Source organism: Apteryx mantelli, chromosome 1, assembly GCF_036417845.1.
Source record: "Apteryx mantelli isolate bAptMan1 chromosome 1, bAptMan1.hap1, whole genome shotgun sequence".
NCBI lineage: Eukaryota > Metazoa > Chordata > Aves > Apterygiformes > Apterygidae > Apteryx > Apteryx mantelli.
In genome coordinates this window covers 144,525,882-144,551,652 of record NC_089978.1, presented here as the reverse complement: position 1 = coordinate 144,551,652, position 25,771 = coordinate 144,525,882, and the positions used below count along the sequence as shown (strand labels likewise).

Sequence of the window (25,771 nt, the reverse complement as noted above, 5' to 3'; positions counted from 1 at the left end):
ATGGTGCTGATCTGCATTGTAAAATGCTCTAAGGACCATGAGTACAAGGTGTAAAGTAGCATGACGACATCATTTATTAGTGGGTTTTTTTATTATTATACTCGAAGAAAATGCGCACTGTGAGTTGCCCCAAGGATGTGCAATAACAAGCAATCATGCCGTGCAGTACTATGGAAGAGCGATTGTATCTTCCCAATACTTTTTGTTATTTCAAGAAGTTGTGGGGATGCACATTTCCTCCATTTGTATTTCTGTTTATTTTTGTCTCCGGCAGGGACTAAGCACATAGACAATTGAGTTCCGGATGCCGCTGTGGTTTCGTTTTTAAGGGTAGCCAGCGCTGCACGGTGCAACTTCCCTCTTGCATTTTCCGTGCGCCTCAAACTGCTCTGCATGGGAGACTGCAGCTTCAGCACAAAACCTCTCGAACCTCGGCATCAGTCTCATACTCTGATAAACTGCATATCATTTACTGGGAAAAGACCTTGGAAGAGCTTCTGGAGAATTACTAAAGGAGAGAGCAGTAAGTTTGGGAAAGGGACTTTTTTTCTTTCTTTCTTTCTTTTTCTTTTTTTTTTTTTAATGTAAAACTTTCTGCATCCATGTGGATTGTTTTTGCTAGATCAACACCTCTTCTGAGGCTAATGAGCAAAAATGGCACTTGAAAAGTCTAGTGCTCAACAAGGAAGTAAAAGTAAGTTTCAAACTGGGCACACAATGTATGTTCTCATTTTTTTCTCATTTGTTTTTTAATTCTGGTGTGCTGAAGGCAGCAGCTTTAACTGACTTTCCCCATTTGCTTTTTGTTCCCTCCTCAGCATGATCTATTTAGCAAACTCTGCTTAGGCAAAGTGTTTGAGCTAATGTGGAGTAGGGCTTTTGTCTTTTTCAAACAGGAAATAAAGCAGCTGAAGCAACTTGGTAACATCGGCTGAAAAAGTAAGTGCCTTGTGTATATCCTACAGTTGGTTTATAGGTCAGAGACCGCTATTAGCACATGAATGCATTATATCAGGGATGTCTGGAAGCCAGACTGTGAGGACTCAGAGAGGAAAGGGAGCTGATCTGTCCTGCTTGAAGAATTAATTGTTTTATCAGTAGTTGTTCATTGCAATGTTATGCAATAGTCCAGCTCTTGGCCTAGCAAAAATTCACTTGTTGGCCACCTCAACAGGTGACATAGGAGAAATACAACAGCTATTTACTTAAAAACAAACAAACCTGTACATCTATGTCATTGTGTCCATAACAGAAAATAAAGGACCAAATTATGCCTTTTCATTTGAAGAGTCAATAAGTAAACCTCAACGTTGTTTAAGGATTCCAGCATGAAATCCCACTGCAATCAGTATTCAAGCAGTTGTCTCATAAAACTCTTCTCCAAGTACTGATAAATTATACATGCAGGAGGATGAAGGCCAGAGAAGATAGCATGTTAGTCGTGAATAGCAAATTGGAAAGATGGGCTGCAGAGCTCAGCTCCAGCAAACGTGCAAGTTCATGTGTTGAGACACAGATCTTCCATCCCCTTTGCTCCTTAGCAAACAGCTAAGCTAAAGGAGTTCAAAACCAGTTGTGTTCTGCTTGTTGTCATTTCTGCAGTTTGTTATTCTTTGAAAGGCTGCTGTCTAGGATCAAGCCTCACAGAAATGAAACTTGCCACATGAGGGTCTGCTCTAAAGTGCTAATTATTAGTAACAAGGAATGAATCTTTTACGTGCTAGGCAGCTGCAGTTCTCAGGCTCTGAAATGGCTGCTGGTAATCAGTGTAGGTAAACATGAAGTGAAACACATGGGGGAAAAAACAATCCCAGCTCTACAGATAAATGATGGACTGTGAGCTGACTGTTGCTATTCAGGAATAAGCTCTTGGGGTTATAATAGATAGTGCCATGAAAGTGTCAGCTCTGAGCTCAGCAGTGGTCAAAAAGCAAACCGAATGCTAGGAATTACTAGGAAAGGAACACACAACAAACCAGAAAACATTACAGTGCACCTCTCTAAATCCATGCAGCTCTGGGTCCCAGTATTTCAAAAAGGATGTAACTGCACTGGGGAAAGTTCGGAAAAGGGAGATGATCATGAAAGGTTTGGAATGGTTTCCCTGTGCCTGTTCCCCTGTTTCCCCAGCCTCAGGAAGAGATGACTGATGAGGGTGTATGATGGAAATGTAGAAAACGTTACTATTACGTAGTAACAGAGAGTAGTAACACACAGTGAGGTGAAGAGTGTGGGTCAGTCATTCTCTCTGACCCTGGGAGTGGTGGGGAGCACCATGGTGTTGCAGGCAGGTGGCAGGTTCAGACCAAGGGAAGGAGGTGGCTCTTCCTGCAGATGTAGTCAAGCTCGTCAGCTCCTTGCTGCCAAAAGGTGAGAGATTGCGTGTATTCAAGGGGCAACTGGGAAGTTCATGGGAAGTAAATCCCTGCTAATTGCAAAGATGCCAGCTTTGATGTAGGAAGTCTGAGCTGCAGGCTGTTGAAGCTCGTGAGAGTGTTTTAGGGAAGTATCTGTATATGCTTGTTCTGTTAACTTTTTTTCCTAACCACCTGCTTTTAGGTGCTGCTAGGGACTGGTTACTAAGCAAGATGGACATTTTGTCTCACTCTGGCCATTTTAACTGAGTGAGTAGGCCACATAGGACTGAGGCCTTGGAGTAGATTAACTTATGCTATTGTAAATACTTTATTTCAGGCCCTTTCCTACAGGCTTCCAAATTTTAAAGAGCAGCTTCGGACGTTTGGGTTCCTTTGCCAGAGACCAAGGGTATGGCAGACAGAACGAGTTATTTTGCTGCATAATTACTAAATGGAAGTGTAAGAGATATATAAGTTGAGAATGGCAGCAAAGCTGAGTTTAGTGTAAGCTGGGGTTTGCAGTAAGCTGTTACATAAGAGTAATGACTGGGACTTTCTGAGGCATAACGGCTGTCAGGAACCTGATTTAGAAGTAAGTTGGACTGAGGTTGCTCTGTATTACTTACCTTTCTTCTCTTAGTTCATTTCATCTGTACAGTCTCATCTCAGATAGTTCAGTTGCCCCTCAGGCACTATATGACTCAATTTTTCCTCATTATTTTACTTTGTCAACTACCTTTTTAGAGACAGCATTCAGTTTTGCAGCCACCATAACGAAACAAATTCTCTCATGCCCCTTCCCTCTAAAGGTTTACTGAGAGTTTTGTGCCTAATGTGTTTTGCAAGACTGATAAGCAAAAACATTTAATCTCTATTTTCCACCAATATTCTCTCTCCAAGTATGTTTGGCTTGGCAAAGTCTGTGTTAAAATACAGCACATGTTCATAACGCACTTTGCCTGGAGCCTTTAAAAAATATGTGAGAGAGACTCTACAGAGTGGCACCATGCTGTTCAGAGCCTAAAGCTGTCAGAGAAATATTGCTTTGTAGATCTTCTCTGGATGGTGTACACTAACATTTGCATCAAATTTTTTGCTCCAATATGCTTACAGGACTGGGTAGTTACAGCATCCAACTTCAAGTACTTGCGTTAGCAGCCTAGACTGTCTTTTCAGTGGTAGAGCAAAGGAGGTAACTTGAAAACACAAGCCAGAGCGAGACCCTCATTTAAATGCTCTAGATTGCTCATTAGAGGTGCCTGTCCATGTTCACTGGGAAGCCTTGGGAGACAAGGCTCCTAATCCAGGCATCTCAAGTCAACAGTATGAGTCCTCTCCTGTGTGAACCTCTAATCTGGGGCATCTCACTTTCTGTTAAAAAAGAAAAAAAGCAATTAGCCTCCCTTGTCCATAGAGGCCTGCAGCACTGAACCTTAGAGAAGGCAGTGCATTTCCCTTCCGTAGGCTGCAGCATCCCCAGCTGTGGAGCAGAGCAGTAATCCTTCCCATGTGGTACCCTGCTTCCAGCCACAGCTGGGATTTGATGAGCCAGAAGTATGTAAAAAGTGTTTCTGATTTTATTCTTGCCTGCTCTGCTGTGTTTTTTTCTAGATCGTAAGATTGCCAGGGAAGTCAAGGTCTCTTAGGTGGATTTGTACAGATGCTACCATGACAAAAACCGTACGCTGCTGAGATTGTCCGTGGCTCAGGGTCATGATCATTCTGTAGCTCCTTTCACCTCTGTAGACAGTCATTTATATATACAGTATATAACTCTGATTACCTGCACTTAAATTAACTTACCTTTGGTTTAATAAATAGCCACCCTACTTTTTGTGTCATAGTACAATTTGCAAAAGAGACCACTCAGATTCTGATATCCCGAACATTTTATTAACTTTTAGTCTTTGTCAAGCTAAACTGTTCTATTTTTCTCAGTCTTGTGGCCTTGACCAAACAACCTTAACATGAACATTCAGGTTGCAAAGGCAAGCACTTAAAATTGAACATTTCCTACCATGCAAGTTGTCTGTAGATCCCGGCTCTGTCTTTTGTGTAGCCTGTATAGGCAGAATGACACTGCTTTACATGCATGTGGTTAAAAAATCAGACTGGTCTCCCCTTGCCCTGGAATTTGGTTCAAGGCTTCTAGAAGAGTGAGAGAGGTCATTGCCAGCCTTTTATTCATAGCTCTTTTCTGATAGATAAGAGATGAACCTTCATTCCACGTTTGGTAGGACAGCGTGTATGAACAATTATGGACTCTGTCCATCATGTTCCGACTACCCCATTCTTTTCTCTGCCCTCTCTGCACTTTCACATGACTCCTAGCCATTCTGGAAAACCTCACCCATAGTTTTGTGTTTGTTGACGAGATATTTTGACCTATTTGTTGTGTATTGCCATTGTGCTTTCATTTGAGGACATCTGTGTTGGGAAGGAAAGTAGTTCTGCAATCTGTATTTAAAATAAAAATCCTTGAGAGGTCATGCAGCCTAATTAACTAACATCCAGACAGACTTGTGTACCCAGAAGCAGGTCCCTCTTTTTTCCACAGTTCTGCCAGCTGGTCTAATAAAAGATACTGCTTCCAACTTTTCTCAGTAATTTAACTACTGCAGACTTGATTGAATAGTTCTTAAGTACTGGTCGTTTTTATAACAGATACTCATTGATACCTAGAAACTTAAAGCTTTTTCATTTCAGTTGAAATAAGATTTTGCTAGTCTAATCCAAATGAAACAGAATTGGATGGAATTAAGGTATTCCATAGTACTGCAATGCCCCCACATTTTAGTGATTAACAGCAGAAAAGGAAACTCCTTTTTAACTTTTCAGAATTTTTTAAAATAAGCCATCCACAAGTCATGCAATAGTAACTGAAAAAAACCTTTCTGTTTGTGTGTTTTCCTCTTGGCACTCGTTTTGATCTTAACATGCTTTTGCTAATGTATCTTGTCCCTCCATATTTTTTTAACTGTTAACCAGGAGTGAAAAAAGACAATGGATCCAGACTTTCTAAATGTGTTTACACAGTCTGCTGCACTTAATCAGTTTGGAGTTGAGAATGACATTGCTCAAGGTATGTACTTTATGAACCAGGACAGAAAAAGGTCAGAGAAATGACCTCAAGAACTAAGCAGAAAATTTGCAATACAAATGATTTTTTTTTTTTTTTCAGCAGTGCTTCCAGGGTATAATCGGCTACAAGTAAACTCCTAGTTTGTAATTTCATCTCTGACTCTCTAGATGCAAATCATGAGGCAGCAACACAAATTCTAGCTGATTCCTTAACTGAAACTTAAACTTCATATACAAGGGTTTGCTCAAATTTGTTTCTTTACTTCCAGAACTGCCCTGTGGATCTTATTGATTTGAATTCCACTGAAACATAATTTCTGATTGTAGTTGTAATACTCTGATATGCCATTTTCTCCCTCAGAGGAAATCTGTTAAAATCAAAACTGACAGTGTTTCTACATATGGAGCTTAGTGATACTGGCTAATATTAAATTAATAGCAGATTTTATAGAAAGCTTGCATTACTCATATCTGATAGTTATAATGGATTTTGTTTACTTCCTTTCATAGGAGAGAAGAGGAGACTCATAAAACCCACCTCACACAATAATCCCAGATTGGAAGAATTAAAACTGGTACCACTTCTTTTGCTATATTATTTAAGCCTCACACCAGGTTGTTTTAACCTCTTGTGGTAGTGCTCAGCTATGTAAACTACCAGTCTCTTTGGCCCCAGTCCCACACTCTCTAAGGACATAGACTGGGTCTGGTTTTGGCACTTGGGCTACACACAAATAGACAAGAGCTTTTGCTTAAGTACAAGTGCCAGAATAGCTGGGGCCTTACTGGATCAAGCTTCAAGTGCTGACATTGCACAGAAGTGGTTGCTGGCGTGTGTAAAGCTGAGTTTTTCTTACATGATCTCTCTCCTGACTCAGGACGTGTGGATGATGCACGCCAGAAGTGCCCCGTTGCTGGCTCATTGTAACTGTAGTGCAATAGCAAAGAGAATGGCTGTGGTTGAAAGCACATCCGTGTTAACTTTACTGTTACTAAAGGCTGATGTTCTAATACATGCAAGTTTGCCGTCCTGATCCCATGATAGCAAGTTTTCGAATTGCCTCCATGCTGATTTGCAGCAGTTTTCTGTCCTGTCTTTTACCTTGTGTCTGCCGGTTGCCAGTGGCAGCTGGCTTAGGGAAAGCTGTGATCCCTCCTAGCCAGGATAATGTAGAGCAGAGACAGAAGGGATGAAGGGTCTGCAAGTCACTACTGGAATTCAGGAGAAAAGCTTGCAAAATTGTTGTATGGTGCATTGTCTGCTTGAGGTAACTGTGAAGGATGAAGCCTGTTTCACAGGAGAGTGCTTTATTCACAAGTCATTTTGAAAATATCCCCTGTGCATTCAATCACCCTGTTTTTCTAATGTCACAGCCCAGAGGAAAGTTAGCGTACTGAAATTTCCTGGAAGAAAAGTGGCCTGTTTCTTTTGAGACAAGCACTTCTTGCATTATGGAGCTACTAAAATTGTTATAAATATTAAGAAAACAAGCTTAGGTTATGCACTAATGTGTGTATATATGGTATTCATAAAGCCATAAATGTGTGTGTTTATTATGTTTTCTTAAACCTTCATGCACTCTCAATCAAGAAGATTTAATTTTTGTGTCAGGCTCTCACAATATTTTTATACAAAGAGAGAAGCTGAAAGGTAGTACTGCAAAATGCAATTATATTGTCTACAGAGGCACTGAATATGTTCTTTTCAGACTGCCAAGAATGAAGAGATCTCTTTAGTTTATGAAGATTTCCATGAGCTTCAGCATTTAATCCATTTCCTGTCAGTCTCTTGAAGTAATGTTTTTTACTGTCTAACTTCTCTTCTGTGGAAGATGGGAAGGTGGGATTTGGAACCCAAAGGAGGGAATCTGCTGTGTGCCTGTCAGTGCCACCGATTGTCATCTTGATCTAAAGAGTTCATGGCTCCTTTAGGGAAGAGATTATGATGGGAGACATTGAGTTGTCTTGAAGGGAAGAATAAGGGAAGCAAAGAAAGTCATTTGAGAAAGATACTGCGTTCCAATGCATTTTCATCTTGAGGTGGCTTTTGGGAGCTAGGAAATGTGAACTTCAAATGGCTTACTGTAGTTATTATAAATAACAAACTGCAGGTAAAATACAGGGTGGTTACATTTAGAAGCTAGTAGCAAACGTCTTTTTCGGATATGCTCTTTCTCCTTTCCCTACCTATTCATTTTTAGATGCAACTGTCCACTCTACAGCTGAATGGGGTCCAAATAACTGGACTTAAAACAGAGTTGTCTGGTCATCAGGCTGTGGTCATTGCTGTTAAGAGCTGAGGCAGCAAACAAAGAATGGCATAAATCTGCACTTAGCAGTGCATTTCATTTGACTGTACCATTACTCTGGGGGTATGAGTCTATCTCTTGCAAATCTAAAGCATCGTCAGAATTGGAACAGTAAGCATTCGCTGAGGAGCACAGCTTTTTACTCTAGAAAAGTGCAGGTTCCTTTTTAGTTGAGAAAGTGTATTTCAAACCTTTTGACAGCTTCTCAGTTCAGGGAAGTGCCAGAACAAGGCATTCTTGTTTCTTGTGCACTTTCAAGCATCCCAGAGATTTTTTTTAACAGACTATTTTTTATATTTTTGTTACCTTTGGCTGACCCACAAGGATCTGCTGTGAACTCTTTCCTCTATTTACAGTGAGTGGGAAGCATATTATCCACAAAACAAACTCCAAGCACTCACCTGTAGCAATAATAATAGCAATACCAGCAATAATAACACCTCTTTCTGGAGGTTCTTGCTAACAGCCAGCTGGGGCTAGTGCTTTTTAGTTCTGCTTCAGTCTGTGAACTTCGTGCAGCCGATCATCAGTGCTCAGAAGACAGTTTGATTGTCTACCTTCGCTGTAGGGTCTCACAGCTGCAGTATGGTTAGTAATGGTAGCGGTGGCTGAATGCTAATCCCCTTTCATCAGCTCGCATTGTGAGATGGTGAAGAGCAGTGAAGCAATTAGAGCGTGGGGAGGAAGCGTTTTCCTCAGATAACGCCCTTGCCACAACTCTTCCGCCGATAGATGCTGTTGGTAGCAGTAAGTGTGACGATGCGCAGCAGATGTGCTTCCGAGGGTCTCTGCTCAGTTACAGAATCATGCTGTATTGGAATATTAGTTCTGGTCTTTTTTCCCTTTATATTAGCATATGTAGGCAAAAAGCATGCTTAGGGAAATGTGTATGGATTCTTTTGGACTCGTGTGTCTGAGTGCAGTGCACGAGGCTCTGGCTGCAGAGAAAAAAGAATGTAACTGGGAGCACGAGTCCTTCTCCGTTTTAGCCAGCCCTTGGCTTCCTAAGCAGTTTCCCTTTGCACAAGTAGGAAGAATAACGGGAAGAGCAATGAAAGGAATGTTGTGTAAGAAAGCGAGGGGAAAAAAAGAGTCCCCACTCTCCCAAATAATTTGGAGAGAGGATAGTACAAGATTGCAGAGAAAAAGAAAACAAAAATAGGAGAGAGAAGGCAAGAGTGCTAGTTACATGAATGACTGCAATAAACAACAGAATGGTGAAGCCTCTTTGCTTATGAACTTTTGTCTCAAGGGTGTGTGTGTGTGTGTGTGTGTGTGTGTGTGTTTGTGTGTTCTCTGATGTCTAATAAAGGCAGGGGGTGGGAGGTGCACTCTGCAGCCTGTTTCCTGACAGAAGCAGGAATAGGGTCTGCTCTACCTGTATATCTATTTCTACAAAACTCAAAGGAATATAACTTCTGAGATGTCTGTACTCATTACAGATTTGGCCAGAACTGGCCAGCCAGCCTGGTGTTGTTAGGGAGAACTGATACTTACTTTGGATTTCCTTTGAAAAAAACAAAAAAACAAACAAACAAACAAAAAACCTGAAAAGCCCAAAGGAAATGGAGAATGAAAACAAAACCAGATGTGAGATAAGGGGACTAAAGAGTAAGGTGCAACACGGTACAGCACTGAATATGGGTTTAAACAACAAAAATATAGTTGTCAACTACTTTATTTTCCTCTACAGTTTTTGATTGACTGGATCAACACAACCCTGAAACAGGAACACATAGTAGTCAAAAGTCTGGAGGAAGATTTGTTTGACGGGCTGGTACTTCATCATCTTTTGGGTAAGCTGCCTTTTGAGTTTAGCTCCCAAGAAAATCAAGGAGGAACTTTCGGATCAAAAGATAAACAACATGAATTAGAATAGTAGTAGGGCTGCTGGAATCTCGCTTCTCTTCAATGGAAAAACAGAAGTGCACTATGACCAATTTGTGATTATTGCAATTCTGAACAAATGCCTGCTGATCTTCTATTGTTTTTATATGGTTACATTTTCTTCTTGTGATGTTACCGGAAACATGGGATAGAATCAGCACTGAAATTTGTATGTTAGTTCTGCTTTAAAAAAAAAAAATTAGGCCTAAAACACTGGGCTGGGACCAGAGCTGATGAAAATCTAAGAGGCTCCCTTTATTTAAGGGGGCCGATATGAAGATGTGACAGCTGAAAACAGCTTTTTGGTCCATTTCTATCTCTCCATCTCTCCTGTCCCTACTTTGCTGTTTTTTGCCTTTCACTCTCCTCTGGGAGGCATTTCAAACTGTATCTCGTTTTTACCAAAGCTGAGGACAGTAGTGTGGGTAGAGTTGGGTCACTTTCCTAGCTTAGTGCCCAGCAGTGAGCTGGGATTTCTCCTATTTATGTGAGCTGATATGGCCTTTGTGAAATGATCTGCAGGGAAGGTCCACTCACTGTGTTTCTGTAGCTTCCACCAGAAGAACGAGGAACGTGGAGTGCTGGGGTTGGGGAACAATGCTGTGAGCAGTGACTTGAGTCCTACCCCTTTTGCAGAGCTTCACTGATTTTACTGAGGCTTTTGGAGAGCACAGAAATTTAACAAGGCATATGCAGCTGCGGGATGTGGGTCTATGCTATGGAAGCTATTAAGTGGTATCAGGCATTTAAAACAAGACTTGGTGTGCTTTGCTGTGATTTTATGTTTTTGTTTTCCTTTTTCTTTTTTTTTTTTTCCCTGTGGTGGTGTTAAAATACATCCTTCTTCTTCATATGGATTCTCTGTTGAAGAAAACCTAGGATCCCTCAAGCTGGATGTTGACAAGATTGCATTAACAGAAAAAAAACAGCGACAGAAGCTCTCTGTGATTCTGGAAGCTGTGGCTAAGTGTTTGCAGCTGGAAGAAAATCAGCTGAAATGGAGCGTGGAATGTAGGTGCAGAAGAGAAATGTGAGGGAATTGTCCATCCTGGGGGTCCTCTGCTATAAGCCTGCCATGAGGCAAAGGACGTTCTTGGGGTTAGGGTGCTACAACAGGAATTAAATAACATTTCAATTACTGGTTGAATTACAAGTCAGACAGGAATATCTGACCAACATTGGGTCATGCAAGCCTCATTCTCGAAGTGTGTGGACCACTCTCTAAGTTATGGACCACTTACAGCCCTCAGCATCCTTGTGTATATCTCGCCAAATGTTAAGTGGTGGTATTGCTTATTTGTGATATTACATAACCCCCAATCTGATGTCCCACCTGTGATATGGCCTTCCATGACTTTGGGATCCTCTGCACAGGGGGAATTTAGGATATTACAGTAAGGTTTAATTGCTTTGCATGCTAAAAATTATTTTCTTTCTTTATATGGAATAGCTATCTTGGCAAAGGACTTATTGAGCACACTGCATCTTCTGGTTGCAATAGCAAAGCACTTCCAACCCAATCTGGCTATTCCTCCAAGCGTTCAAGTGGAAACAATCATTATTGAGGTAATTATAGTTTTTATATTTGTTACTATGGATCACAGAGACCTTTCACAGGACTTATTTTGCTTACAGTTAAGAAGAAATGTGGGTACAGCTGTAAAAAAGATGCTTTTTTTTTTTTGCTTTCTGTGAACTATGCCTTTTAATTTCTAAGAAGTTGTTTGTTGCTCTAAACTATTACTTTGTGCTCAGTTCAGATGCTGTATCTTCAAAAGGGTAGAAACACTATGCTCTCTCTTCTCCTTGATCCAAAAGAAATGGTCCAAATTGAAAACAGGTGTTGATCTTGGTAAATGAAGAAAAAAGGAACAAATTCTGCTGTTGCTACCTCCAAGTGTTTTAAAATAGAAATTTGCACTCTTAAATCATGACATTTGTTTAATTCTAAGTATTTATTTCCTTTGAGGAAGGGAGTTTTTACTGTCTGTTGAGGTCACATTTTGGTATTTTTCTCTACAAGCTGTGATCTGCATGCTTTCTTTCTTTCTTTTGTTTCTTGAAGTCGATGCTGAGATTCACGCCTGATTCTATGTCTCTGGGACTTTAGAAAAACATCATATATCCCACGATTTTGTCACATGTTTAACAAAAAGCTAGCAATTCAGTCATGTTGTAAGTACACAGTCCGTATGCCCATTAGCTAGTGCTCTTCCCTCTTTGGAGCATCACACTTGGGGCTGAAGTGGTGCATGTGCTTAAGCTACATACTTCAGTCGGAGAGGATTAAAAATGTCCTGGAGGGGCAGCCTCTTCTGGGACTGGATTCTGCCAAGGTAGCTGTTTTGGACCCATTTCAGCCTAGCACTTGAGCACATGAGTAGCCTCTCTGATTTCTAATTGGAGTCTAAATTGCACATTGCTGGGCCAGAGTCAGAAGCTCATGTAATGCGAGTCTGCTTAGTTAAAATTCAGACCGTTAGTAAAGCAGCCTGTTGTGTACTTCCTTACGTGGTTGTGGGTGCCTTGGCCACCCTGAAATCAGAAGGGATCATTTGTGAAAGCACAGCCTTGGGAGTGGATATTAACTCTGAAGGAGAGACGAATGGCAGAGGAGATAACATGGATGATGCCCTGGGGTTATGGTAGCGAGCTGATTTTCAAGAGAAATTAATGCTCTTGAGGGGGAAAAGAAATCATTAGGTTAAAAGTGAGGGAAGCCCATGAAGAGAGGGGTTCAGAAGAGGGGCAGAAAAACTGCAAAAGTGTTTGAGGGCAGGAAAGGGAAAACATGGAAGAGGCCCAGAAGAGACAGGAGAAGGGCCAGCCTTCCTGCGATGCTTGCCAGAAGCAGGGTCCTGCCTTTGCCCTTGTGCGCTGGATGCGCTTGCTGCCCAGGAGAGCTCACAGCAAGCGGAGAGTCAGCAGTCCTCACAGCAATATATTGACCGAAAAGGCTTGACTCAAACTATAAAAAGAGAATGGGTTTCAGTGCCTACAAGGGGAGAGCAGCAAGCACCAAATACTTCCCTATAGAAAAGATACCAGTCAGGTGCCTGACTAAAGCAGCAGGTATGCGCAGGGATGCTCATTTTCTCCTGCTTCTTCTGACTGTCAGTTGGGTTGTTGGTCTCTTGCAGTAATTGAAGATGTGTTTTGATGGTATGTGGAATACTAAGGTCTATGTAAATGATTAGAGCTGAGGAGAAAAGGTACAAGGACGTAAGCAAAGGTCCCAAGTAGCTTCAGCCACAGGAAGACTTGCCATTTTGAATCAAAGCAAACCTCCAAACCTAAGGTCCCTGTGGAGAAATTCATAGGTGGGTGGCAGGCCGAGTAGTGAGGTCCTTATGGGGCAGAGGCAACCACCTCCAGGGCTCTAAAATTAAAGGTTCCTTAACACAGTGAGCTGCACGAGGAGATCACTGCGGGTTCAAGCCTGCCCAAACCAGCTTAGCACCAACATCAGCTGTCTGAGCTAACGTGCCAGCCCCTGGACGTCACCAGCTGAGGGCCCTTGTGCTTTTCCCTTTGCTTCCTCTTATGGGGAAATGGGTAATTTCTGGTTGAAGAGCGAGGAGAGCAGAAGGGAACAGTAACCTCTTAAAGTGCCTGCACTAATTTTACTGGAGTTCTTGAGTAAATGCCCTCTGGTGAGTGCTTATGGCACCAAACCAGTCATGAACGTCTCCTTACTGCTTTCAGATTTTTTTGAAATAAAAATGAAAATATTTGTTGTCTGTTTAACAGAACACCTCCAGAGGATTAAAGACAGAAACTACAGTGGAATATATCACAGATACCAAGTAAGAGGAGGTGTATATTGGCTTTTACACTGTGAATCAGAAGGGAAATGTTGTGTGTGTGGGTTCCCCCATAAAAGAAAGCTAGGAGCATGATGACAATGAAAATTATAATACTAGGAATGCATATACATATGAACTGTTCTGGGGATTTCTTTTTTTTGTTCCCTCGCCCCAACTTAAGTATTATGGTCTAATACCTTTCTGATTTACTCTTTATTTAAATTTCTGTAAAAGAATGTCTGTGAGCATTTCTGAGGTTTGATGTTTGTTATTGCCATGGAATTAATGCCTGAAGTAAAGGCACTAATCAATCCCCATTAGGTTTTACTGGCAGTAGTAAAACCTAACAAATATAGTAATAAAAATCCAGTATTGTTTGTTTACATGTCCAAGACTAAACTGGAATTTTTATATAGCCACAGTGGTTTAAATCTACTAACAGTTTATTGCTATTGTGTTATTAAATTAAGAGAAAGGAAGCAGTTTTTCCTTATTTTACTGTTGAAGAACTAAGCTTTGAGCTTGCTGAGTTTGTGAGGTACTGTGATTATTAAATGAGTTGAATAGTAGGATACCATTTATATACAGAATATGGACATCTTTCCAAGAACTAGAAACAGATTTTCCTACTATCATCTTTTATATGCAGAACATCTTTAAATTTTAATATCATGAGGAGCTTATTGGAAGAGGATATTACAGATTACAGATTATGCTTATAAAATAAATGTTTATTGGTCTGTGTGCCAGTTAAAATCTTTTATACTTCCAAGTGTCTATACAGATACACAATGTACTTAAAAATGCCTGTTGGAAAGTTGTTCTGACATAAAGTTAATGACAGTTTGTGCTGTATCTCCTACTTTACAAGATGCCTGATGGCACAGATAAGTTTTGCTTCTGAATAGGATTAGTTCTGCTAACGTTTTTTTGTTTTTTTCTAATTCTTTCTTTTTATTGTACCTTTAGAGAAAATTTAGAAGACCAGTCAAGTAAGTACTCACATTGCCAAATTCAGTGTTTCACTAGTACATGCTATTATGCACCAAATTCTGATTCATTTACCTCATGCTAAAATCAGTACATTCCCATTAGAGCTAGCAGTTTCATGAGTTTCTTGTGGGGTTTTTCTTCCAAGTGTCTTCTGTTAATGTCTGTTCATATCAACACAATATAGTTTGGGGAAAAAAAACACAAATATTGATCTCACTCACTTCAGTGGAACTGTTTGTGAACATAATAGCTTGAGAATTGTGCTTCAAATTGGTACCAGTTTTAGTGTAGTTTCCTTTCTGTAGTTTGCAACATAAGATTTTGAAGTTTCTGAGTACTTTATTATGGACAGCAGCTCAATAAAACAAACATCCTCCCCTGATTTTACCCTTAGGAAACGCTTCCTAAGCATGTGGAAATGTTAGATGAAATACTTGAGCCTGCAGGAAGCTCTGTGCACTGCTTAAGGTTCAGTGCAAGGCTTTTGGTTTGCACACTCCGAGCTGGTCTTTCCTGCCAAGAGGCATGTTTTATCTGCAGCAAATCAGAAGAAGCATTTTAATTCTCTGCTGTGTCCTTTATGTTAGCATGCCCATCCTTTGCAGAGGTGTGAAATGTTTCATTTATATATTATATACATTTAGAGATTACATATTATTTCTTTGTTATTATTTATATATTTATTATTATTTATATAGTATATTATTATATACATTTATATATTTAGCACTTATTTCCCCGAGTGGCCTCCACTGAGATAGTGGAAAAAGTGTAAGTGGGTATTTCCTCCAGTGGCTTGATTCTGCTGGGGAGAGAAATCTGAAATCCACTCTTCAAAACGCTCTCTCTATCTGTTTTGAACACCACTTGCTTAACAAAGAAAAAGCGCATCTCGGAGCGTGGCTCCAGAAGAGGGCTCTCCAGTTTACGAGAACCTTGCAGCCTTCAGGCTGTTGCTCCAGCGACTTGTTTGATTGTTTCACCGATTTTTCTAGTGATGCTGCAGCAACCCTGTAACAGGGCGAAAGGAAAAACCCCAGGAAAGCCTTTCCCAGTTATGCTGCTGGAACGCCTTGGATTTTCAGGGCGTTTCGCCTGCTCACTTCCTGCCGCATCCAGAGCAGTCTTGGGGACGAGGAAGCTGCGGGGACATGCAGACGGCTCTGGCCGAAACTGGAGGTGGGGGCAGGAGTTCACAGAGAATTTCATGTGCCTCATTTCCTTGGAAATCTTTAAAAATCTTTCAAGGTTAAAAAACACGACTGAAAAGGAAGGAACTGTAAAACTGCAAAACTTCCCCATTGCTCAGGCTGGTGGCAGCGCAAGCTGGAGACCCTCTGCAGGCGAAAATTCGGGAGCTGGCTGAAGAAAATTGTTTTCTCTGAATGTGGAAGTCAGACCAAAGGGAAGCCTGAACCCCCGCTCTCTGTTAAATATAAAAGCAGTATTTTTCCACTCTCCCAATAGCTCTTTTTCCTCCTTGGTTTATAAGATGTGAACACCTTTCTCCTTCTCGAGCCACTTTAAACCTCTGATATGACAGTTATCTCAAATAATACCAATTAATGTCGTTTTGCTACAGCAGATGATGCCTTTGATGAATTATTCAGCCGTGCTCCAGATAGACTGGATGCGGTAAAACAGGTAATTTAATTTTTAAATAGACATTGAAATTTGTAAGGTAAAATGTAATTCATGACTTCACTGAAAAAAATCCTCATTTCTTCCACCCTCTCCTCCCCGTCTGTTTACTTTAGGTGTTTCTGCAATTTGTCAACCAGCATGTTGGAAAATTAGGATTAAATGTGAAAGACATCGAATCTCAGGTAGCCTGCTCTGAGCTGTGTGTTAACATGTTTTGTCAGCTATTGGAGTGTTTCCTCTCTTTATTAGGATTCTTGTTGTAGTAATTTCAAACTTGGCAACATAACTATTATTTCTAGCTTCAGGTTAAAATTGCAGGCTTCAGCCTCTGAAGTTTCCAAAGCTAATAAGATAAGCAATGCAAAAATATAGCTTTGTATTGAATACTGCGTGCTCCTTGTAGTGCTACAGGGAGTAATTTGAAGAACCTCTAATTCCTGTGGACTCCCGTGTTTCCTTTGGGGGGGAAACAAGGGTGTTGGGGCTATTCAATGGAAAGCCAAGTTGGTCGATGAAGTGCTCATGAGGTACCTCAGCATCTCCTCCCTGGGCCCCAGCAGAGAGGGGGGTAAACGTGCCTCCCCCCATGCCTTTCCCACGCTGCTGACCTTAGAGTGGAGGGACCTGCAGCAGCTAAGCCCCAAGCAGGGCACACACTGGAGGGCCGAGGAGCCCCGGGATGTCCCATGGGGCTTCTCCTTTCCCTGCTTCCCCAGCCTGCACGTGCCCCTTCACTTCGGGCATTCAGAATCATGCTGCGGTGATGGTTCCCACGGTCCACGGGGCATGGGGAAAGCGCTCCTCTCCAGGGCTCTGCTGGGTCTTCCTGATGGGCAGCCGTGAGAAAGGAAGTTTTGAATGTGCTTTGTCATAAATCTCAGGCACTAGGCAGTTTTATTTACTTATTTATTTATAATTGCATATGTGATTGTCTGAAATCTCTTCACATCTGGAATAGCTTGTTTTAATTGCTAGCCTTTTATAATGTCACATTTCTGCTAATGTGACTTAGGACCCTTATGTAACCAAATATGAAGTTCACTGTATAAGAGGTGCAAGAAATTGAATTTTTAGCCTGTCTAATTGCCGGTGTGCCATTTCAATTCCTTTTTGATTAGAATGGCATTTATCTAAGGTGATTTACTAAAGGCCAGTTTAATAAATAATATTGGGATCATCCTTCTAGTTTGCAGATGGAGTCATCTTACTCCTGTTGATCGGACAACTGGAGGGTTACTTCCTCAATTTAAGGGATTTCTTCCTGACTCCAGCCAACACCACAGAGATGGTAGGTTATTATTTAATTACTTAGGTCCTGAGGCTTCAAACATCGCCTCTATTTTTATGCTCCTGTATGTTAGCGAAGAGCTCTGTGCGGCTTGCTGTAGCTGCTGCCGTGTATGAAGTCAAATGCATGCCAAGTGCTGTTGCAGAGCTGCTTGCCCTGGGTTATAGTCAATTAGCTCTCTAAAGGTGCGAGATGCATCAAATCCTTTTTGCTCGAGACCTGACAGAAAAGGGAGCCTCTCCCCGATGCGATTTTCATTCCAGGGTCCCCTCACAAATGTGACTTTCTTCTAATGCCATGTCTCACCGCAGCTGATCTCCCTGGGCAGTATTTATTTGTAATGAAAACTCTCAGAGATCCCTTATTAATTAAACAAAAAATGCTTAGGCGGAGCTTTTCATTAAAACAATTCGAAGCCCAATTGCCTGAGCCCTAGGTTTAAATTTTGTCAAAAACTCACTGTTGTAAATTAATGACTGTCAAAGGCGTTAGGAACATTTGGATTTTTAAAGTAAAATCATTCAGAACTGGGAAATAAATTTTAAAGGGTCAAATCAAATAAATCAAAGTGTTTCTTCTGGTTGTTCTTCTTCCCTTCCTCCTCTTCCACCTGGCTTTCAAAATTGTTTGCTCTGGTCTACTGAACGGGAAATAACATTTGAATATTTCAAGTAATCTTTTTCAAAAGAAATCAGTGAATATTTTTTGACTTAAAATTATATAGATAACCTTTTTGTTTTTGTATCAGCCCTGTTTAAGCCTCGCAGGTCTCTTTCAGGGAAGTAGATACCCCTGTGTTTTAGGCACAAATCAGAGCCTAACAACACTGTACACACCAGTAATTTCATTTTAGTAGAGTTACTTTCAAGTACTGCAGTTGCTATTAAACACTTTGCCAAAGTGGTATTTACCACTTGCATCTCCTAGGATGTTCATTACGAGAAAAAAGCGGAATGACAACCTAACTAAAAATATTGAACTCCTGTAACTCAACTTTCATCTCCACGTAAAATACACCTTTCAATTCCCATGTGTGTTCTGACTCCCTGTCATTTTAGACGTTAATTGGTACAGTAAAGCATGAAAATGTAACCTTTGCTGAGATTTAAAACATGTCATTCCCATTACAGAAGTGGTGACAACCACACGTACCAGTGAGATCAGTGTGGTCTGTCAACTTCCGTTCAGGCTGAAAGCTTGTAGTTGGAAGCTGCTACGTACACTTGGCGAATCACAAGGGGAGGAAGCTGTGCTGGCAGTGGCGATACTGAAAAATTAGCCTTGGGTGCTCGCGTGTATATTCCAAGACAAAGGAAATAATCATGAAATATGTCAGGCTGAAGTTAGGGGTGCACTTGGGGCAGTCCGGAGGTCAGGTCTGGGAGGGCCCCTGTGTTTCGCAAAACTGTGCGAACTTGGTACTTTTGCCAGATCAGGCCCAGACCCAAAATACCCCAGACTTCCCCCCTTCCCCCCCAATCAGGTTGTAAATCTTAAATAATTTTCCAGCACTTTTGAGTCTGGAAGTGCTGCTGGACAAAACAACTTATTTTTCTAGGTTGCCCTTCTTTGGTAATTACCAGCATTTCTGTCTGGAGATTTATTTTGAAATCTGCATGTTATCTTTCCTTGCAACTCTCATATATTTACTGAGGGGAAAATACAACCTTTTCTCCTGTGCTGATTCATTAAGAAAACATTCGATTTCTTCATTCTGATCTGAAAATTGTGTAGGTCTGAATATGAGCTTAAGCTCTGCTGTCTGGGAGAGGCTGAAAACAAGCTCAGATCCAAACTGTCGGGCTCTGTTACTTGTAAATCACAGAACCAGGTAAAATGGAAATCTTTTGCTTCGCTTCGGAGCACGCAGTTTTTGCCTGGCTTCTGCGCGTGGGACCCCAGTGCTTGTTGTCAGAGGGCAATAAGGAGCAGCACACCGATGTTTTATGATGTACCTCCTCAAGGATAAATTGACTGGGAGCCAAAGGGACGTACGAGGATACAATCTGAAGTCCTTACAGGTCTTAGTACTTCATTAGAGGAAGGGAGCCTGCTAATTACCTTCCAAATACACGACTGCCCTCAAGCTGTAAGAAATGGAGCATTATATATTAAAAAAAAAAAATTTGATTACTGCATGTGCCTGTGATGCTGCTTTTATGCAGGGAAGAGAGAGAAAAACAAGTGAGGAAAATTCAGAACTCCCCCCCCCCCCCTTGATTCATAGGGGCATGCTTAATTTCTCATGAATAATATTAAAGACATCATCACTACTGTTATCATGTATAAATATATTTATCCATTAAAGCATAAGCTTCTAGCTCACAGGTACAGCTGATCAAAAGATTTTTGATCTTCATGATTTTAAACAAAATATCGAGAACTTCTTGCTTACATTTTTAGAGGATTTTTTTTCATTTCAAATGCGGCTAGCATATGGAACATTAAAAAAAAAAAAAAAGAAAGAAAAAAGTTGAAATAAATTCCTTGTGTCTATTGGATCCAGTTGTGAATCTAGCCTGTTCTCCCAGTGGAAACATCCATTAACACAAAACTTTCACAGGCAAGGTCTATTTTCAAATAAATGAGTTGTTTTGCCTATCTCATGGGATACATTTTTTTGGAGATTGGGTTTTACCTCAGATTTTATATGCTAATTAGTAGAAATTCTGATAAGCACTCCATCAAAACCAAAGAGAGGAATATGAATCAATATCTTCCTTCAGCTACTAGAGAAATGCTTTTAAAAACAACCTGGCCTGCATGCCCTTAGGTGGAGAACACTTTCTGTTTGCATTGATCTCACTTTCTCATCAACAGCTTCACAATGTGAACCTTGCGGTGGACTTGCTGACAGATGGAGGTCTGCTCAATTTTTCTGTGAACTCTGAAGGTGAGTGCCGACACGCAAACTTGTCTGGAATTGCTAATACCCTGGTTTAGCCAAAGTTAGGGTGATTGAAGAGAGAAGGTTTTTGCAGTGTTATACTGATACTTTTATATGGCTGCCCCATAGCTCCGCATTCAGAGCAAACAACTGAATATGTTTTTGAACAACATTTATTTCTATGCTTAAAAAAGTTCTATTGTTACAAGTTTAGTAACTTCACATTAAACTTGCACTGTTTGTTAAGCTAGTACTTGTTAAAGATTTGAAACAGTGGTTGTACTTAATGAAAGTGCAACAGCTGACCTGGAGGGAAAGCCATTTTCCTGTCTCTAAAGAAATGTTTGTGATTTAAAAACCAGCTTGTTTCTAGTGGAAAGAGACCTTTCAGAACATGTCCTGAAAATCAGAAAGGTTGACCACTCTATCCAAACCCAGAATAGCTGGTAGGTCAGTATCCTGAATGTGGAATTCATAGATTTATGTTATTATTCTGCCTACTTCAGACCTGGGGGCTGAATCCTGATCTCCTACATCCAAGTGAGTGCTTTCTTCACAGAGTTAATGGTTTGAGCTTGTTTTTACTGGGATTTGCATTCACGTTCCCTTCTCTCGCCATGCCAAAAAAAGTTTTCTTTCAATGAGTCCAATTTTCCAATTAAAAAAATGCTTCACAGAAATGTTTTTGACCAGCTCTACTTAGGAATAAGACTGCCTGATGGGCAGGACTGAGGGATGTGAATACATTAATGGATTTTAAAACAGCACAAGGGAGTGTTATGACCATTTAGTCTGACCTTTTACAAAGTGCAGACCTTGTACCTTCACCCTATCATTCTTCCGGGAAGCTCAAAAACTTGTTGTTGAATAGGTAAAATCAAATCTTTATTAATCCACTGCCAGTTATTCGTAGGCAAGTCTGTGTATATTTTTAGTGTGGAGCCCATGAAATCCTGGGGAGGGAAGGATAGAATTCAGGACTTCTGTTTTGCTTTGTTCCCCCCCCCGTAAGGCTTTCATGATGTCACTCTGCATGTTGGTCATGCAGAGAAGAGTTGTGGCCTTTTTGCCATGTTGCATAGAGCTAGGAGTTTGCAAAGCTATTTTTGTTAAACTGGAAAAGTGTAATTTGCATGAGTTGGAGTCTCCGTGCTGAGTACTACCTTTTGTGTGAAAGGAAGTACAACTATGCTTTTTCCTTTGCTTTGACTGTTCTGCGCTGCCTCAAGTGTAGAGTTGATCACTATATGAAATATTGGTGCCAACAACTACAGATCATTTAGTACAACTTCACTGGGAAAATCCTCAGTCAATGCTTTAATTTCATATCATTTAGGGTACTTAATAGATACACTTTTTAGACTGTTTAAGGATCTCATCTAACAGTGTTTCATTATTAGCCTGTCTTCTAGTGATTTACAGCAATGTAAGAGGAATGGTAAACCCTCTGTATCACTTAAGCTCTTCCATTACATTTATTAAACATGAGAGCAGGTTGCTGAGCAAAAACATGAAAGTTGAAACCTGGAAGAAAAAAGAAAACAATCCACAGCAGCAAAACATGATGGAAACATTGCAACTGAAAAATAAAGTGTTAGATAATGCCTGCAATGATTCATATCAGAGCAGAATCATAAAAAACTAAAGCTGTGAAGTCCTTTAAATTATCTACTCTCTTCTCTGCTGGTGAAGAATTGTTTCTTGCTATGTTTTATTTATCCTGTCTTCCAGCAAGATAGTGCAGTGAAGGCCCCTTTTTCTTAAGTTCATTTGAGAAATCAAGTACTTTTCTAACTCTATGGATCCTGTTTTGCTTCTTGTTACAATTAGATTGTCTCAGTTTACATTATAACTGGGGAAAGGTGGAAGATTGTCTTTGGCAGTTGGCACCTCTTTCTATTCCAGAGATTTCTAATGCTTCCCATCTGGTTTGGTTGTTTCTTGTGTATCCACAGATATTGTGAAAGGAGATATGAAGACTACACTGCGGATTCTGTATTGCTTATATTCCAAATACAAGACCAAAGAAACATGAAGAGGAAGGCTAAGCGCTTGGGCCTTTTTGTTTGTTTGTTTGTTTTTGTTTTGTTAGCATGTTGTGGTCTGGTTTTTGAACTTCAGCTGTATGTTCGTCCCTGTGTATGTATGTGCATGCACTTGTCTTTGATGCTTGCTATATTAACATGTATAGGCAAGTATGTATTCATGCAAGATTTCACGTATACAGCTTGAATACCTGGAAGCAGGTGTTTAATTAGGGCCAGGATATTCTGTAATTCTGAAGCTGTCGCTCCAGAATCTATCCTTTGCTCTTTCTGAGGCTGTAATGCAGGAAAGAAGCTTAATATGTGTTTATTCTAGACAGCAATGTTTTTTGCAGCTGGAGTGAGTTTTGGAAGCTAGCATTACAACCTTGCACTTTTCTGGTTCTGATTCACTCTGGAAATTAGAGAGCTGGGTGACCCACCGTGGTGTCTCTGTGAATATTACAGATACACTTGAAGCTCGAGTTCAAAAACTTCTTTGCAGAGGTGGCCAGCTGCTCTCAGACAAGGCCATGTGAATTGGAAAGCAAATGAATAAATAGCTGAAAGGAAACCTGAACTTATCAAAATGTTTGATAAAAGTTTTGCCACTTGCCTGCTCAAATCTGGAAGGGGGCCTCAGAGCCACGTGCTGATGTGGGATGGTACGGTAACGGAGGGGACTCCTACAACACCGTGGAAAGACCCCTGCCACTTTTGATGGCATACTAGCGCTGTGGGGACTCTCAACTCCCTGGGACTCTCTTAGCTGAATTTGTCCAGCAGTTGTCCCAAGCATCCCTGCAGGCCCCCCCGAATGCAGCCGTTTTTGCAAAAATCACAATTTATGTTAACTATCACCCTGGGTCTTCCTCTGGGTTTTTAGATCAGAACTCCTTCAAAACCTCCGTCTGCTCCTTTGACCTTAAAATTATGTCATGTTTGTGTTGCATAAAGCTCGAGTTCCAATAAAAAAAAGATGTTTTGATATTATTTTGGCTTTCCTCTTAACTGATTTAATTTCCTGTAGTCAGTGGCTCTGACATTTGATCTCTGATCTGATCCTCCATCTGTGTGTTAAGGGGAAACCAAAGCATGCCTAGCGTGAGGTCTGACATTTACAACTGAGAATTTGTTGTGTCTAGTTCTTGATCGCACAGCCTAAGAAAGATCCTCAGATAGCAATGCTGATACGTATTCAAGTCCTGCCTTTGAAAATGGTAATAATGCAAAGCTGCTAAAAGAAAATTCTGCAAATTGCTATGAGCCTAATCCTTTTTGCACCAACAATTACCTCGTTATGTTTTTACAGAGGAAAAACCAATGTGTGGTGCCAATGAGCTGCAAGATCAACTTGCTTCCCTAGCAAAAATGAATTATGTACGCCATTTCAAAAGATTTAAGTCAGAAATGCTTGCTCTTTCATGTGCAAGTCTCCGTAGGTATCTTGTTTTATTCCTTAATGGGCTTCGAATGATTGCCTGGGCGTCCTTACAAGTTAGTTCTCCCTTCGCAGAGCCCTGCTGTCGTCGCTGTGATATTCCAAGCGGGTTGCCGAATAATTCACTCCCTAGCGGATAAGACAAGGATGTCACTTGTGGGGAGTGGGGGCGAGGGGCCAGGAAGGCATTTGGTGGTGGTGTTGGCAATGTGGTAGCAGCGTTGCCTTTTTCATCTAGGAGCTAACCTAGCCCTGGTTTGATGGCAACTAGTACTCAAGGACATGGTTTGATTTCTTTTTTTTTTTTTTTTTTTCTCTGCGTGTTGTGAGTTTTGTGGTCTGCTCGTCCGGCACAAGTCAATGCAGTGCTTTTGAAGGCCTCGCGCTCCTATACATTGCTGTCAGGGGAAGTCTAGTTCTGGACATTCAGTAAAAGCGAGGGCCATATTCCCTTCCTTACACCAGCTTGCCTAAACCTGTTGGGAGCTAGTCATTCTCTCGAAAACATACAGGGGAGAAAAAATGACAGGTAATGTGGTTGAATCAAGAATGTAGTGAGACCAAAACTGAATGTTTTAATCTGTTTTTCATGCTATGAGCTGTTTTATAACACGCTTGATGTTTCTGAGCACTTTAAGTGTGTGTCTCACTGTAAAGAGCCGGCATTTGATTCCTAAAGCATGCAACAGAATTTTACTAATCCATCACACAGACACCCACTCCATAGATCTGTATAGAATATGCAAGTACACTATTTACATTTGGGATGTAGTCACAGACTTGGTATAGCTTGGATAGTAAATATAAAGCGACAGAGCTAAAGAGAATATTCCAGCAGTATGGAACTGGGTAAAAAAGAAATATGTATTACTGTTCTCAGATATTACTTTTGCCTTATATCACGATCAACTTGGTTCCCTTTTCCTTTACAAGTATAACTCAATAAAAACCAAAGCTGCTTAAGCTGGCAAATCAACTATGGTATTTTGAATAAAATAAACTCTCTCTATGCAAGCCTGCTCCTTGACACATAATTAAATTTACAATGTTCATGTTTAAGTACTAAATAGTAAGCAATTTCTGATGGAAAAACTAGGTGGACTCGTAATTTTTTTTTCTCCTGGGCTCTGTAGCTAGGTATGCAAGCTGAACTGTGGGGACTCCTCAGGTTTCCAATGGAGTCATTGGTGTGTGAAACACTTGACACATTGACTGGAAATAAAGTCCGTTTATCTTTTAAATATCCAGGAACTGGTTCACGAATTCCTGAGGCATAGAAGAGCCCTACGGGAGCTTGTGTTCTTATAAGTGACTTGGTAGCTACATGGCAAGGCAGCAGCAGAGACTTGGAACAGGTCTGAAATGTTGCTACCTCCTGCTTGCTTTCATTTTTCTGTTGTCCTGTCTTTCCAAAGTATACCACCAAGTAAACATGAAGGTGTCTTCCCAGAGACATAGTGGCAAGGAAAAAAAAGGAACTAAGACAGGTCCTGGCTGTAAAGCCTGGGAAAGCTATTAGATATCTGGCCCTGCATCAAAACCCCTCCTCCTTGGAAGCTACTTTCTATATGTACTCCTCTGGGGTGGCAACTATCCTCAGTGTCTATCCTTTTCCTTTTTCCTATTTTTTTCCTTTACTCATTCTTCTCATATGTTCTCTGTTACGTTGCATGTAGTAACTATGTGGAAACATCCCCATAGTCGATACCAAACATTTCTTTGGCAATTTGGCTTTCAAATCATGAAAGCAGCTAATCCAAATTCTTACTCTCTGTCTGCTCAAGGGTGTGTGTGTGTGTGTGTGTGTGTGAAGGAATATTGCTCTTCTTTCTCTCCCATGCTTCTAAAATTTTCTTAAAGAATAAAAGCTAGTCAGTTTTCATACATTTGATTTTTTTTTTCTGGTGAATTAATATTATCATAAAGAATAGATGAAAGTGTTACTTTGGAGACTGCAGGAAATGAAATAGTCAGTGGATATTGGCCCTTCTACTTGCTGTGGCGATGGGTGGGTTTTCCGTGGCACTCTAAATTTTCTAGGATGGTGGCAAGTT

General features: G+C 40.7%; 1 protein-coding gene across 5 annotated transcripts; it reads left to right on the top strand.

Moving 5' to 3' along the window:
• The first annotated feature begins 341 nt into the window (after positions 1-341).
• PARVG (parvin gamma) lies at positions 342-23,269 on the top strand. Of its 5 annotated transcripts, none has more exons than XM_013947299.2 (14): positions 342-523; positions 897-939; positions 5,346-5,439; positions 5,949-6,013; positions 9,441-9,543; positions 10,505-10,645; positions 11,085-11,200; positions 13,385-13,440; positions 14,410-14,432; positions 16,016-16,077; positions 16,191-16,259; positions 17,264-17,365; positions 20,186-20,258; positions 22,208-23,269. In XM_013947299.2, the coding sequence occupies exons 3-14, from the start codon at positions 5,361-5,363 to the stop codon at positions 22,285-22,287; spliced, it is 969 nt and encodes a 322-aa protein (XP_013802753.1). In that variant the 5' UTR covers positions 342-523; positions 897-939; positions 5,346-5,360; the 3' UTR covers positions 22,288-23,269. The 5 variants fall into 5 exon arrangements, with proteins under 5 accessions (XP_013802753.1, XP_067161513.1, XP_067161481.1 ...); XM_067305412.1 differs by having other exon boundaries at positions 875-939; positions 16,019-16,077; XM_067305380.1 differs by having other exon boundaries at positions 875-939.
• The last annotated feature ends 2,502 nt before the right edge of the window (positions 23,270-25,771 follow it).

Bases quoted from the DNA above. Each gene is read 5' to 3' on its own strand.
- PARVG (XM_067305394.1), top strand. From the start codon at position 5,361: ATGGATCCAGACTTTCTAAATGTGTTTACACAGTCTGCTGCACTTAAT. The intron at 14,433-16,015 runs GTAAGTACTCAC...GTTTTGCTACAG, and splicing joins AAATTTAGAAGACCAGTCAA to CAGATGATGCCTTTGATGAA. The intron at 16,078-16,190 runs GTAATTTAATTT...TGTTTACTTTAG, and splicing joins GACTGGATGCGGTAAAACAG to GTGTTTCTGCAATTTGTCAA.